Source organism: Cyrtonyx montezumae, unplaced genomic scaffold (genome assembly GCF_038088225.1).
Source record: "Cyrtonyx montezumae isolate F1298 unplaced genomic scaffold, pur_monq_1.0 scaffold_2, whole genome shotgun sequence".
In the NCBI taxonomy this organism is placed as follows: domain Eukaryota; kingdom Metazoa; phylum Chordata; class Aves; order Galliformes; family Odontophoridae; genus Cyrtonyx; species Cyrtonyx montezumae.
Genome location: NW_027071936.1, coordinates 24,181,006 through 24,195,596, shown reverse-complemented (window position 1 = coordinate 24,195,596; position 14,591 = coordinate 24,181,006). Strand labels below are relative to the sequence as shown.

Sequence of the window (14,591 nt, the reverse complement as noted above, 5' to 3'; positions counted from 1 at the left end):
GCTTGAAAGAATTGCTGACACAAAAGAGCAAGTCTTCCCTGTCACTGGAGGATTCCAAGCACTTAAAGGGATCATCAATTCTGTGAGTACCAGGCAAAAAGTTTAACATTTCCTGAAGTTTGTAGCATATTCTCCACTCCCACTTACTTTTCCAGGTAGAACTGATTCGTAAATCTGTAATTCCAATGTATTATGTCCTCTCCTCCTTATCTTAGAGACGCAGTTCTGTAAATTAACATTGCCTACCACTTCTACAAGCATTCATGCTCAGAGCTTGCATGGAGTTTGATGACTCCAAGCTCTGTTAAATGCAGTGAATTTGAGGAGAATACATTGAAGTATGGCTGTTACAGGCTTCATCTCGAACAAACTGAAACCATTACTGCAGTAGAGTTGAGAATAACTAGTTGAATTCATCAGGAATGAGTGAAAAATACATATTGCACTAATCTTTGTATTCATAGAATCATTCTAAATACATGCTTGATGTTAACCACCTGTTTTCCTACTAAGGAATGAGACTTTCAGTTTATGGTTTTTTTGGTTTTTTTTTGCAACTGTGCTTTAAGAGACTTTCATCAATGAAAGGGGACTCTTCACATGATTACTCTGATTTGCAAGAAAAGATCAAAGCAAGAGGAGTGTTTGGTTTGTAGCCATTGGCTGCGCAGAATTGTAGCTGTCTTTAAAGCCAACATGTTTGATTGTAAAGACCTAATATATTTACTTTATGTTCAACCAAAGGCCACATGCTCTGTGCAAGATTTAGACTGCTGCTGCGTGTAAGCAGCAGAAAGGAACAAAGCCTACCATCAAACCAAGAATGAAATCCTTATTCTGAAAATGATCTCATTATAATTCATTTCCTTTTTCTTTCTTCTTTTTTTTTTTTTTAATAAAGGATACCACTCACATACAGGATATTACATAGTCATCAATTTATCACTTCCCTTCAGTATATATATATATATATTTTTTTGTGGAAGTTGGCATCATAATGAGGCAACTTTTTTTCTTATCATTGCTTAAAATAAATGTAATTTGAGAAGCTTCCTTGCATATTCTAAAGAGGGATAATCAACCTTTTCATAGAGTGACATTTATTTTCCTGAAATTATATACAGCCCACGTGGTACTCCTTTTTTAATCTCCGCTTTTGCCATTTAAAATACTTAACACAAATCAGTTCTTCTGCTGGCACAAAGTAACTCAGCATTGAAGCCACCAGGAAAAGACTTACAGAAGCTAAACATTTAGTCCCACTTGGTAAGGCTATTGAATTTTTACAGGTACTGCATTTACAAATGTGTATGCCAAGGTAGAGCTAAGTAAAAGAAGAAATGTTTGTATTTGAAGTGTCCTCTCAAACAAAAGTCACTGACCTGCAGATCGGACCCTTTCCAGGAGCTGGATTTCTCCACTGTTAGGCTCTGAGGAAACAGCAGGAGTATGATCCCTTGAGGATTCTGAAGAGCTCAGACTGAGAATTCTGTAATTAAAATAAACAAAGTTAACCTAGCTTGTAGGCTGTCCCCTTAGCCTCCAGTTTTGGCCAGTGTGTTTTTGGGTAGTCTCTGGCTAGTAGCCATGCCAGACTTTCGCTTGTTCCTTCCAGAAATAATTTAAGCACCTTCACTTTCTGTGTGTGTGTGGACAAGAGTCAGTTTGGCAGATGGTGCTTGCACAAGCCTTAGTCCAGCTTCTTTTGGCACTCGTGAAAAGATCAAGTACAGAAGTAGCAGGTGTGTGCATACTGTATCTGTAGAGCAAGAAAAGGTGCACCTAAGTGTGGCACCTCGTCATTAAGGGAACAGTTTAAGGCTGAGAGGAACTGTACAAAAAAAAGAATGTCTTGAGTGAACTCTTCTACAGCTTTAACATTGTCTGCTCCTTCAAGCTGTGCTTGAACTCATGAGTTGTTGAGGTTTTCATTTAGCAGATTGTAGCTGGAATAGATAGTTCAACACTTGAATCACTGCATATTTCTGTCTATAAAAAGACTGTATGTTGTGGCTCTATGGGCCTAAAGAAAACAATTTCATTGATGACAAAAGAGCATGAGAAAGCTTTGTTTGCCAGGAAACACATCAATGCACCTCAATCTTCTCCTCACTGGTCTCATTTGTTGGGTTAAGCAATTAAACAAAACCAGGCTAACAGTTTGACAGTTCCTAAGAATTTTAAAGGTTGGAATATTGTCCCCACCTTCCTGAAAAGCACTGAAATTCACTGTAGTTTCATTTCGCCATCCTGGCATCTAAGACTATTTTTCTTTCTGTTCTAGTAAAGCACTTTAAATATATTAATTAGAAGCAGATGAATAACAACATGCTATAATTGTCCTTGTTTTTAACTATACAGTGCAGATGGAAGTATCCATAGATAGTTCTTATTTTCCCTGTTGTTTTTCTTTTTTTTTAATGCATGTGTTTTAACATGATTGGTGCTGTAGTTACAAATCAATTAACACTGAGGGGGTTTTGACTGATTGTGACAGTTCGCTCTCATCACATTGTAAAATCGCTAAGCAAGATCTAACCAAATATGAAATAGCAACAGTTTTCCTTTTATTCACAATTGTAAAACCATTTCTGTTTGCAAGTCTGCTAGAGAATACAGACTCAGAGACACTCTGTCATAAAAAGGAAGTGTAATTTCAAAAGAGGAAAAGGAAATACCCAAGTCACAAACACGCAGAAGCATAGCTTGAAATGCAATGCTAAAGGTTCAGTTGTGAAACCTTCCATTAAGATCACTGAATATTTATGGTTCAAAAAAAAAAAAAAAAAAATACACTGTTTACAGAAATAGCAGCGACCCAGCAATTGAAACCCTCCAGCAAAGCTACAACTACAGTAGGGATGGTAGGAGGAGCTGCTTCTCTCTCCTACTGTATTTGCCCCTACCAAACTTTCAGCTGTGATTTTATTTTTTGGCTTCTCTGCTGTTATACCTGCAGTGAATGGAAGGAATCCTGAGCCGTTAATCTTCATTTTGTTGGTGGGAAAAAAAATCTGACAAGCTTTATCTTAGAGTATTTTTTTCTACCTAATTCTGCAGTTGTTTGAGATCTAAGCAACTATGAAAGTTTATTTTCGTTAGATAGCTATATGAAATCACTGCAAGGGGGTTAGAACTTGATAATCATTAAGGTCCCTTCCAACCTCAGCCACTCTATGATTCTGTAAGATACATTTAATGATGGCCATGTTCAAGACAGCTGGTGATCAGCATCTGGAGAAAACCTAGCTCAGATCTTGAAAGCTTGTATGGAAATTCCTAATTCAGATAAAAAGCCCAGTGAAGTTTATAAGAATTCAGGCACCTCCATGGTGCATGGCATTTCTTTTGAATAATACTAACAATTAAAAACTCTGGATGGACTCAAGAAGAGGTGACTGTTTTTTGAAGTTTCCAGCTCTTCTGACATCACTAATAACTAACTTTACAAAGTAGCGAGTGAACAGCATTGTCAGAGTAAATAAATCCAAGGGGAAATCTAGAGCTTAAAAGAAAAATGCTGAGGGCAAGTTATTATGCTATCAGGAGCAGTTTACTAATTCAGTTTGGCTGATAATTACATGGACTATGGCCTCCTGAGCAAGCCACAGCAGTGTGAACTATAAGGTTTTTTGGACTGCACAGATTATATCAGCATGTGGCAATTTAGTACTATATGAGAAAATGAAATTGTTCTTTTTTTCCTTTCCTCTCACACAAATAATTTAAGTTCAATATAAAAGTATATATATAATGTTTTTTGTTCGTTTGTTTTTTAATGTGACAAAAAACTGTTTGGAAATTCGTAATTTTCATAGAATCATAGAATGGCCTGGTTTGAAAGGGACCCCAAGGATCATCAGGTTCCAAGTTTCACTGTTAGGACAGAGTCCATTTGTCATAACCAAAATACTACCTTCCTAGATGGCTTTGATAGACTGCTGAGGCAGCACTTGTCCTGACAACAATCAGGCACATGGGTATCTTCAGAAGAGGATGACCAGAGTCAGGACTGTTCTAACTGCTAACTCGCATCTACCTAAGTATGGTCTCAAACCAGAGTGTTCACTTGGAGAAATGCTTTGGATATACTGTCCGTACTAAGTAGCTTAGATAGAAACTCAGAATTTCCCTGAGGGATCAGATTCCACAAGGTGACTAAATGCCATGGGTCTTATAGCCTAGAGAAATTTGGAAGACATATCAGGTATCAGATAAACTCTGTAATGCAAAAATAATATTGGACTCTGACAAGGGAGCAGAATACATCCATAATCGTAGAAGCAGGAAACACTGTCATTTTAATTGTTTTGGTCAATTATGGAACAACGGTTGTAGGAACAGTGAGAAAAGTGATTAAGTAAAGGATCTGGGAACAAGGATGCTAGTGCCACTTGAGTTAAACACTGGAATCTCTGTATGACGCAGTACGTCTCTACTCCATTGTTGGACAGCTCCATGTGTTTTCTAGCACCCTGACTGCCTGTCTGCCCTGCCTCATCTGGAGTTGTTTGCTGCCTGTTCGAGTGCAGGGGTAGCTTTTGGTAGAAGCAACCTTCTCTACTTTTACTGTGCACATTGCACAAGCGGCTGTTGTCTTTGGCAGATTGTCTTCCTGTTTCTCTTTTTTTGTTTTGTTTTCCCCAGTAAAGCTGAAGTTTCTGTAATGTCCCTGTAAAACTACACTGTTAGACAGTATGAAATTCTATTCCAATTATTTTTGCAATCTTTTCATATTTTACTTGCATTTGTGACACATTTCTGTGCTTGTGGCTTGCACAACTCAGCAAGTCAGACTGTCTCACATTCTAAAAAGCAAAATGAGATAAGGATCCCTGCTTCCTCTTCCATTTATGCAAATACAAGCCCTACTGATTGGAAAGTTGTCTAGTTGTCTCTGCAGGTAGAGCTGGACAAGATTTGTGCCTGCTGAAGTTAAATTAATGGAGCTTATTTTAGGAATGTTATTAGAATTTGTGGCAGTTGTAAGTAGACTTCAAAACATTTTTATACTAATGTGAGTTGGCAGCACTTGATACTCAAAGTTAAAATATATTTCATACTTCAGAAACCCCCACAAAGTGGTGTCAGATAAAACTACAGGAACTTGACTCATGCAGAACTAAAGAGGAAGTCATTGGCTTAAAACAAACAAACAAAAAAAAAAAAAAAAAAGAAAAAGCCCACACCAGTTCTGTCTAGAATGGTTTTATCTTGTACTGTTACAGAATTTCATAAGAATTCTACCTGCAAGGGATTAGATGCGAGTATTCGTATCTTTTTGCTCATTCATTTTGCGGGTGCTCACTTTTGAACTGGGCATTTGAAGAGGAAAAAGCACTCTTAATCATAGGGGAAAAAAACTGATCAAGAGATATAAGCTGGGAAGTTGCATCACATAAAATATGTTCTACTTGTATTTTTGAAGTTAAGTTGTCTTCAGGTTGGCACAGACCATGACAGGAAGAAGACCCAAACTCTTGGCATAAAGTTGTATCTTCATAAAAACAAACAAACAAAAAACCCCATAACCAAACTACAACAACAGAAAAAAACACCACAAAAATCCAGTTGCAAACGTACAGTTAGTATAGCAACCATAGATCTTGAACTTCAGTGTAGGTATGGAGTAAGGCACTAAATCATCTGGACAGCTCTCCTGCAGTGATACCTTTCCTACTGAACCCAGCTCTCTTTACTGGAATGATATTAACAAAAATAGGAACAAGGTTGGCTAGAAGTACAGCTGTTGGAGGAGGGGACAGGACCATAGGAAAGAATTATTAAAGAGTTATTCTGGAAGGAACAGAGTAATATGTGTCAGTAGCAATTAATGCAGATTCTTCTTTTTTGTTTTGCTTTTAATGGAAATGCCTACACTGTAATTAGCACCACTTGCTGCCTGGTGCCTTAACCCTCTGTGATTAAGATTTTTATCTGGCCAAGTTGCAAGCCATTTGGTTATTGAGTAGTCATCAGGAATTAAGTTATTTCCAACACTTCTGCCCTGAGCCAGCTCAGCTCACTAGGACTGAAATTCAGCCCTGGTCTACCTTGCTTAGGATATACTAAGACGTCCCCACTTTTTCCTTAAATGATGCCCCTGAGCTGCAGATAAGGGGAGGAGAGCTAGCAAGCCAACTGCACACTGTTAAGATTTTTCAAGAGCAAAACGAGCTTAAACAGTTCATTATCAATTATAAATGAATGTAATTGGATCATTTCCTGTAGGAAGAAAATATGCTCAGTTTATGCCCTGGGAATCCAGGAAGCGAACTATTAAACATTTAAGGAGGCAGGGGGGGAGGAAAAATGCAACAAGTTATCATTAAAAAAATTATTGTGATTAAATCAGTCATCTTCTTTAATCCACTTGGATGGTCTAATATTCAAGATGCACTCTGTGCAAGGTTTAGAGCTAATGCTATGCTATGTTTTCCATGTGATCGAGACCGAGTAGGTAGTTTTGGGAATTACTGCATGTAGATGTTAAAGGGACTCAATGGCCTGGAATGGAACGATTTCTGCTCTACCCTTCACTGCTGTGCAGCCCTTAACTTGACGTTCTCTGACATATTACAAACCAGATAATGTTCTCTTGGAGAACAGAGAGCTTGATAAGTCGGTAACATAACTGACATGGCTCCAGTTTTCACGAGCACACACGTGCCTTGTGATTTGGATACAACTTGTCAGTTCTCCATGCATGGCTATCAGTTCTGTTACATAAGGACAAGTGTAAAACTTGCTCAAAATGAAGCACTTACAAGTCCAACTGAGATCCAGTGTTTCCTTAGTGATAAGTTGTTTTGAGACAGATTTTACTTACTAATTAAAAAAAAAAAAACAAACCACACTTTTTTCCTGCTATAGAAAGTAGCAGTTTATCTAGATTCTTATTTACATTACTTGCAAAGTACTGGGTTTAGAGTTGTTTTTAGTAATGTGAGGGTAAAGGTTCCAATGCTGTTAAAATCTGCATCTCTTCCGACCTGCAGTTTTGTCATCTACATTTGGTTCACTCGGTGACTGCAAATGAGGCAGCGCTTTGACATCGTATAATTAGAATATTCCCACTAACCTGACACTGCAGCAGGCTTCTCTCTGATGGTTATTTTATGCAAGACCATATGTCTCAGGGATTTTTTTTTTTCATTTTGATGGGGGACAGGATAGCAGCCCTCCTCCACCCGCTTTCCTGTTGCGCTTTGTCTAAGGCAGTGCTGAGCGGTGTCAGGAAGTAGGCTGAAATTGGCAGTGAGCTGTACTTAAGAGCACAGATGTTTGGCAGCAGACAGAAGTGTATCCCCATTATGCACATAACTGCTACAGTTGCTTTGCCATTGCTTTGTTGGACAGAAGCATCAAAATGGTGTTTCCTGTGGAAGCATTTGTTTCATTTCTAGTTATCTCAAATAGATCACCTTCCATCTAGGGTGAGGTGGTACCGGTGCCTGGTGGCTTTTGTTAAAAATCTGCACTGGGAGAGAAAGAAGGGAATGTGGCATGGTCCTATTGATCTGGTTTTGGAATTTCATTATGCACGTGAATACTACAGGAGGAATTGTGGATGCCCCATTCCTGGAAGTGTTCCTCAGGCCCTGAGCAGCCTAGTCTGGCAGGGGTAACCCTGCCTATCTCGGAGAGTTGGAGCCAGATAAGCTTCGAGGTCCCTTCCAACCCAACTGTTCCACGATTCTATGACTTCTGTTTTACTCTTTTTTAAATTAAATTCAGACTGTGAAGACACAGGGACACTTAACGCTACCTGAAACAATTCCAGATTTAAAACTGCAGTCAAGCAGCAGACTTCAAGGAGCAAATGCACATGGAGGGGCTGTCTTGCCTAAGAGCAGGGCATACATAGGACTTCAGGAGGATGCTTCTGACTATAGGTCTTGAAGATGATTAAGGTTACTCAACTGGAATCAGTGCAGTCAAAGGATCTACATATATTCATTCACTCTCATAACCTACTCCAGACCTTTAGCTTAACCTAAGTGTAACCATATTGCATTATAAAATAATCACATCTTACTCAGTTGGAAAGAGCAACAACTTGTAGATGAGAAGGAAATGTGTAACAACACCTGCAAACATACAGCCTGAGCTTTCACTCCCTTGATTCACTTCTGAACTCTGTAAGACTCAATTAGCATGGCATGGCAATTACTGAGCTATGAACAGTCAGCATTTCAGTCTTCAGAAGAAAAACAGCAAGTTAGTCTACTGCTACACTCCTGCTTAACTTTCAGTTCATTTTCACTGCCTCAGCAGCCAGTAGTGGAAAAATGTTTTAGGGGTATGGGAGAGAAAAGTTTCCAGTAAGACATTTAGATGACTCATACAAAAATAAAAACACATGAAAGCATGGGGTAGGTGCAGTCTTAGTACACCAATCAGAACAAATGAAGCAAAGTCATTTTAGGAGCTGAACTGACCACTTCCATGAACTCCACGTTAATTGGCTCTCTTTGACTCTCTGGCCAGACTTTAGGCCAGCCTAGCTGGAAATGACTAAACCAAACAATAGTGTAACACTGTTTGTGTTACAAATTCTCCTGAAGGTTTTTTTTACAGCTCTGAACTGGGATGAAACTCAAGAAGGTATTAACTTACCCAAAAAGGGAGTAACTCAAACGCGGTACTCTGCAGTCCCAGGCAGTCTACACAGCTCAGGCCCAGCATTTCTTTACCTCCTTTATGCACACTCTTGTACCAGCTGATGCCTGCCTACTGCTTTTTTCTTGCCTACTGCTCCTGGAGCTGCTCGCCAAGCACCAGGTGTATGGCACTCCCTAATTAACATTTAATGGGAAACAAAAGGTACAGGCGCTAATTGGCAAGCAACCATCACAACTTGAGTATTACAGCTGATGACCAAAAGCTCTGCCTGCCTGCATAAATCCCCCTGAGACTAGTAATGTTACAGTTAGTTTTCAATGCTATTTTGTTTTCGTGGCTCCTCACAGATGCTGTTTGCAAGTTTTTTGTGCGGCATCCTCCTTCCTCACCTGTCTCCCTTTTTTCAGTATGTTTTAAGTAATTCTCTTTGTTCTGCAGTAAAATAACGACAGGGTAGCGGGTGGTTGACTAGCGCTATGTATTTACCTCTATCTTGGATGAGGGTGGAATAAGGGAGGTGCAGCTTTTCCTGATGTAGATGTCACAGTTAACTGAGAGATGTACTTGCTGCATTCCATGAAGAAAAACACACCTGCTCTGTGTCAAGCTCTGAGTGTGGCTTTTCTAGTTTCAGTTCTGCTTGTATTCTGCCATGGTTCTAGAGCTGCTTTCCTCTCTGTCGGTTCTATTTTGCTCAGAGCACCTCTAGATAAAATGGTGTAAGAGAGAGAGGAAAGTAGAGGGATGATAACATTGAGAAAAGCTACTATTTTGAATTTGCTGGCAAGCTGGCATTCAAAGTTTTTGTGCTCCTTTTCCATCTTTCCACAGCACACATTTTGCAATGAGTCTGGCTGTCAGGATAGCAACAGGCAGTGCTCTAGGCTCCAAACTTGAAGTGCAATGAGCTGGAGGTAATATTGTAGTCAGTAGAGTTTTGTACACTGATTGTGGAAGTGATCATATTGCACCTTCAGCATATATTTCACATGAGTTCATGCTCTACATGAGTTTAGCAAATGGGATTGCCTTTAAAAGGTGTCTGTTTTCCCTCTTCAAAACTTAGCCCTGGAAAAGAGAATTAGATGCATTTGTTTTGTTACAGCACATGCATTGCCTTCCCTGTAAGGAGTCAAGCCAACAGTTGATGGCCATACTGGTCTTCTAACCAGGAAGCTGCAACTTACATGTCCTCGTACAAATGTACACACCATTATCTGGTTTCAGAACAGTAACTAGACTTGAAAATTGTTATGGTGGTTCAATAAAACATCCAACTGTGCTGTTGACCTGCCCCAGTTCCTAACCTCCATGTCCAGTTGTAGGAAAGAACAGATGCCACAAGAGCTATGATTTATGGTGCTACTCTCTGCCAAAACCTTCTGAACTGCAGACTGGGGCTAAGTAAAATGGAACGATACCATGAAGTGAATTGACGCTTAGCATATTTATTAATTGTCAGTGTACACTTGGGTTGCTCATGGCTTGTTAGTAGTGCATTGTTTTCACAATTTCTTGGAACGTGACATTCATTAAAGTGCTGGAAGGGGAAGTTGTTGTAGCCTGCTTGTAACACTGTGCCGCATGGTGCAGCTCTGTTCTGCAGTATGTTCCCAGTACATGGTAGGCAAAATACTTACAGAGCTGCAGGAGTTGTACAGTTTAAATTCTCTGAACTTTCAGAGGCAGCAGTGAGGGTGAGAAGTGAGCAAAAGCAGAGCCCAGCATGTGACATGTTAAAGAGACTGGGGAAGGTGCAGAAGGCAGGCTTTCTATGGGAATAAATGTTGCATAGAGCAAAGGCAAGATCTATGGCAAAGCAAAAATTACAAACAGAGATGGAGTCTGCAAAGCCTGTAAGCACTGGTGAGACATTCCACCTCATTGCTTGGCTGGCTTTTGCTGTAGGGATGCATGTTTTTTCTACGCTAATGTAATGATTTGTGTAGATGCACTTTTTTAAGAGCTTAAATAATTCTAATAAAGCATGATTCTCTTTTTTGATCGGACACCTACAGGTCAGAAACTGATGGCATTTCTGTAAAGCATTTCTAATTAACTCAAGTGCTAATCCACTTCATAAGGTTCAGTTGATGTAAGCCATCGGGAACCTTCAAGTGGGAAATGCACAGGAACCAGGCACCACAGAGTTTGATTCAGATTTTAAGGACTGATTAACACTCAAATTGATTGGATGGAAATTAATTAGGTGAAAAGTGGTCCCAACCTGAGAAGTGGATAAAGCAGTTGGGCTTTCCACTTCTGTTCTAAGAAACATTCACACATATGCTAGTCTGTACCTGTAAAAGGCTGAACTTTCTGTGAATACAAAGCTGTGGCTTCTAAACCTCTGAAAGCTGAAGGTGAAGACAGGTGGCAACTGGACCATGCAGGATTTCACATGAAAACCTGAATGCCAGTTAGCTGGTTCAGGAGCTAAACACAGCATTTAGCTGTGCCCTTAGCTACCATTAATAAACAGGATGTGAAAGCAAGATCAGAGTATACAGAGCTCCTCTGAAGGACAAAGATCTGACAGCTGCATGCATGCAGGTACTGAGGCACTAGTGTAGAAGGAAGCTCATTTTCTGCATGGAAAATAAAAGCCTTGATCCAGCAAGTGACCCTTTATGCATTATCAGGACCTCATCCCCAATTGCATTTAAGTGAACACTCGTGTTCCTGAAAGTACAGTTAAGGAGTGTGCAGTTAAGGAGCATGAGAGCTGGCTCACAGGTGGAATTGAGCAGTCTGACAGCTGATTAGCAAGTGACCCTTTCAGAAAAGGAAATGTTGGTTATTATTTATTTATTTTTTAAGCCAGATTGAATCCTGGTGTTTATCCGTTAATTTACATCAAGGATGATTTTGAGTGCCACGGGTCATCTCAGAAGCCTTTATTCTGACCACTTCTGCTCTCAGGAATATTCTGAAACAATTCACTCGCACTACTGACAAACTGTATAGCATCCATTCACCTAGTGGCCATCAGATGTGATTTCACTGGAAGCCTCAAAGGCTCTTTTGCTTCCAATGAAATCTCAGAAGCTGTGTTGGACAGCACTTGCAGCGCTGAGCCTAAGCTGCGTTCACCCTACTTGCTGCTGTGGCAGCTTTTGTCATAACTTTTCATAGAAAACATATTCTAACTTTTTTTTTTTTAATCATTAAGATGCTTAGCTGCTGTGATATAGCAGCGATATAACATGCTGCGTGCAGAAAAACTACAGAACAAGCTTTCCTCAACAGTCTGCTTTTTGTTACTGCTTTTTGTTACTGCTAAGAAAGGAAACATCAGTGACTTGAATTTCACTTCCCATTTTCTTGAAGCACAAGAGACTGACCACCTTGAAGAGTAGCACTACTACCTTCTTTCACCAACAGCTACACATGGTTCCAAATGAGCATTAAAATTAAAAGCCTACAGCTGTGATTTTGACACCATTTGGATGAGCTCCTGTGTGTTTCCAGATGTAACCCATTTTGCATAGCCTTGTTCTGTCTCAGACTTGCAAGAAGCATTCTGTAGTGCATCCACAGCATTTCGTGCTCTTATTTGAATTTACTGTAAGTCACAGAGTGCCTAAGTATCCCACGCAAGGATAACCTTATATAGTCATTATTTCAGCTCTTCCTGTGGGCAGTAATTTTCTAATTAATGAATTTGCAATGCCCAATCCTTCCCTTTGTTTGTCATGAATTAGAGAAGAGGGAGCATAGTAAAGATTTGTAGAGTTCTTTTCAATCTTGCTGACTTTGCAGTCCAGGTTTCCACAGCAAGATAGGTGCAAGTTATTCTTGAATAGAAAAACAAAACAAAACAAAAAACCTGAAAATGAACACCAAACCACCAAAGTTCTCTAAATCCTGTTAGATATGAAAGAAGTGTTGAGTACCACATTTGAAAACATTTTCAGGTTCTCTACTGTAATTGTTGTGAGCCAAACCTTTCAAAACTAATTAGACTTGGTAAAATTAATAGGATTAGTGTGAATTCTGTTTCGGATTCACTTTATCCATCTTGTCCAAATTTTGGTTTCAAGGAGCATTTGGAAGAACCCATAAGGGAAAGCCTGAGGAGAAAGCTGTCTGTATACTTCTGGGTTGGCTACATCTGATTCACCTCTCTGCATTTTGTTCATTTCTGCTTCTTAAGGTTACTTAAGACTGCTGCTGAAGGGAAGGTTTTCTGAGATAATAGGGTAGATTTTAATAGCAGCTTTCCCACCGTATATGGGCTTTCAAGACAAGCAGCTCTTTGAATAACTCAGAAAAAGAAAACAGCTCCTCACACAGTCGTCTTCCTCACGTGAGCTTTGTTTGAGTGAACACAGCAATGCTAGGTTATTAACCTTGCCAAGAGCTTGGAGGTGTTTGAGCACAGCCTTCTCAAGACAAGTGAGAGCAATGAATGGCAATAGGTTACATGAGGAAAATTAATATCTAAGCAATTGTGTATTTTTATGAAGAGTGTTAAAAAACCTATTTGCTTGCTTTTATCACAAACATCACATCTATATGTAAGAATTGAAATTTCATGGTCCCGTGGGAAATGAGTGCATTCTGAATCATTCCCTTTTGTTAATTAATTTTGATAATTAATTCTAAGCCATATTCTATATCAGTTGCAGTTTTTATTTTTCACTGTTTATTCCTAAGTTCAGATGGAGTTAAGTGTGCCCAAATCAATTATTTCCCTGCTTTGTGTCATGTCTGGAAATAGTGTTGGAAAATCACTATAAATATGGTGGGGTTACAATAGCACTTCCCAAGGAAAATCAGATGAGGTGTTAATGTTCCAGACCCCCCCTTCCATAACGCATCCCTCATTCATCAGACACTGAGCAAATGGGGATGAGATAACTTCAAAAGTTTGCTCCTGTGGATCTAGTGCAACTCTGAAATGTTAAAAAATAATAATTTCTACGAGCCTTGATATTGCCAATGGCCAGATCTTAATATTAAAGCAAATCCAAAGTCTCAGTGACTTAAATAGGACTGTTCATGTGGCTCAATCTTCAGAGAGAAATACCAGAATATGTTTTTACAATACAGAAATACTTTATTCGTTCTTTATTTTGTTTTGCACAAAGCACTTTTTTTTCCTTCTCTCTAAAATAGGCCTGTACTCTACACTGAAATAACAATCAAAAAGCAAAGTCCTTTTTTGGAAACAAGAGTTGAGATCTTCAGCCTAATATAAACTGCTGGATTTGCACTGAACTCTGAGCTGCATTCTTTCCAAAGATCTCTACTGCTGTATCTCGTCCAAATGCGTGTGCCTGCAAGGTTTCTCCTTACAGATTTTTAGATACAACTTAATGTTTATAAATGGTTATTGAAAGGACTACAAAAATAAATCATGCACAAGAGTTTGTAGTGAGTCAGGTGATAGGGAAAGTGTTAAATGAGACAGGCAGCTTTTTGCTTGTAACCTGGCTTGCTGTTCTGCTATGCACATTGACAAATACGCTTTTGTTTCTGCTGGGACTGAATATGTAGCAGTAGAAATCACGAGCAAACAGAGTGGAGTAAAAAAGGCAACATTTAAAGGGAGGTAAAAGGAGCTAAGACTAGGACAGTTACATTTACTGATAGTTTGTGCCTGGTTCTGAATCAGCTTCTGAGAGGAAAAGGAGGTACAGAGGGGACAGGAACAGGACATCATGCTACAAACACGACCTGAGCTTGAATCAATTCCATCTATTATTATATATATGAATGCTGCTAAAAATGTCATATGCTACAGGCAAAGCTATTTAAATACTACACAGAAGTTTTGTTAAATAAAACTAACAGCCTTTTAGAAAAATCACGTTATCATGTGAAGAAAGAGGGCAGTAAAGAAGTGTATTGTTTTCACTTGTTTAACCCTACAAGTTTCAAGTTACGTTTCCCATCTGCACTGGGGGAAAACGCTGCTATGACTTTTATATGTTATGATTTAACTTGAAATTAAGGACAGT

The 14,591-nt window shown here is 39.2% G+C and overlaps 1 protein-coding gene across 1 annotated transcript in view; it reads left to right on the top strand.

Annotated features, from left to right (window-relative positions):
* Positions 1 to 14,591, top strand: part of ANTXR2 (ANTXR cell adhesion molecule 2) — a 95,546-nt gene that overhangs the window by 9,444 nt on the left and 71,511 nt on the right. Inside the window, exon 7 of the mRNA XM_065736609.1 lies at positions 2 to 82. Within this exon, the coding sequence (XP_065592681.1) occupies positions 2 to 82 (81 nt within the window). The remainder of the gene's footprint in view (position 1; positions 83 to 14,591) is intronic.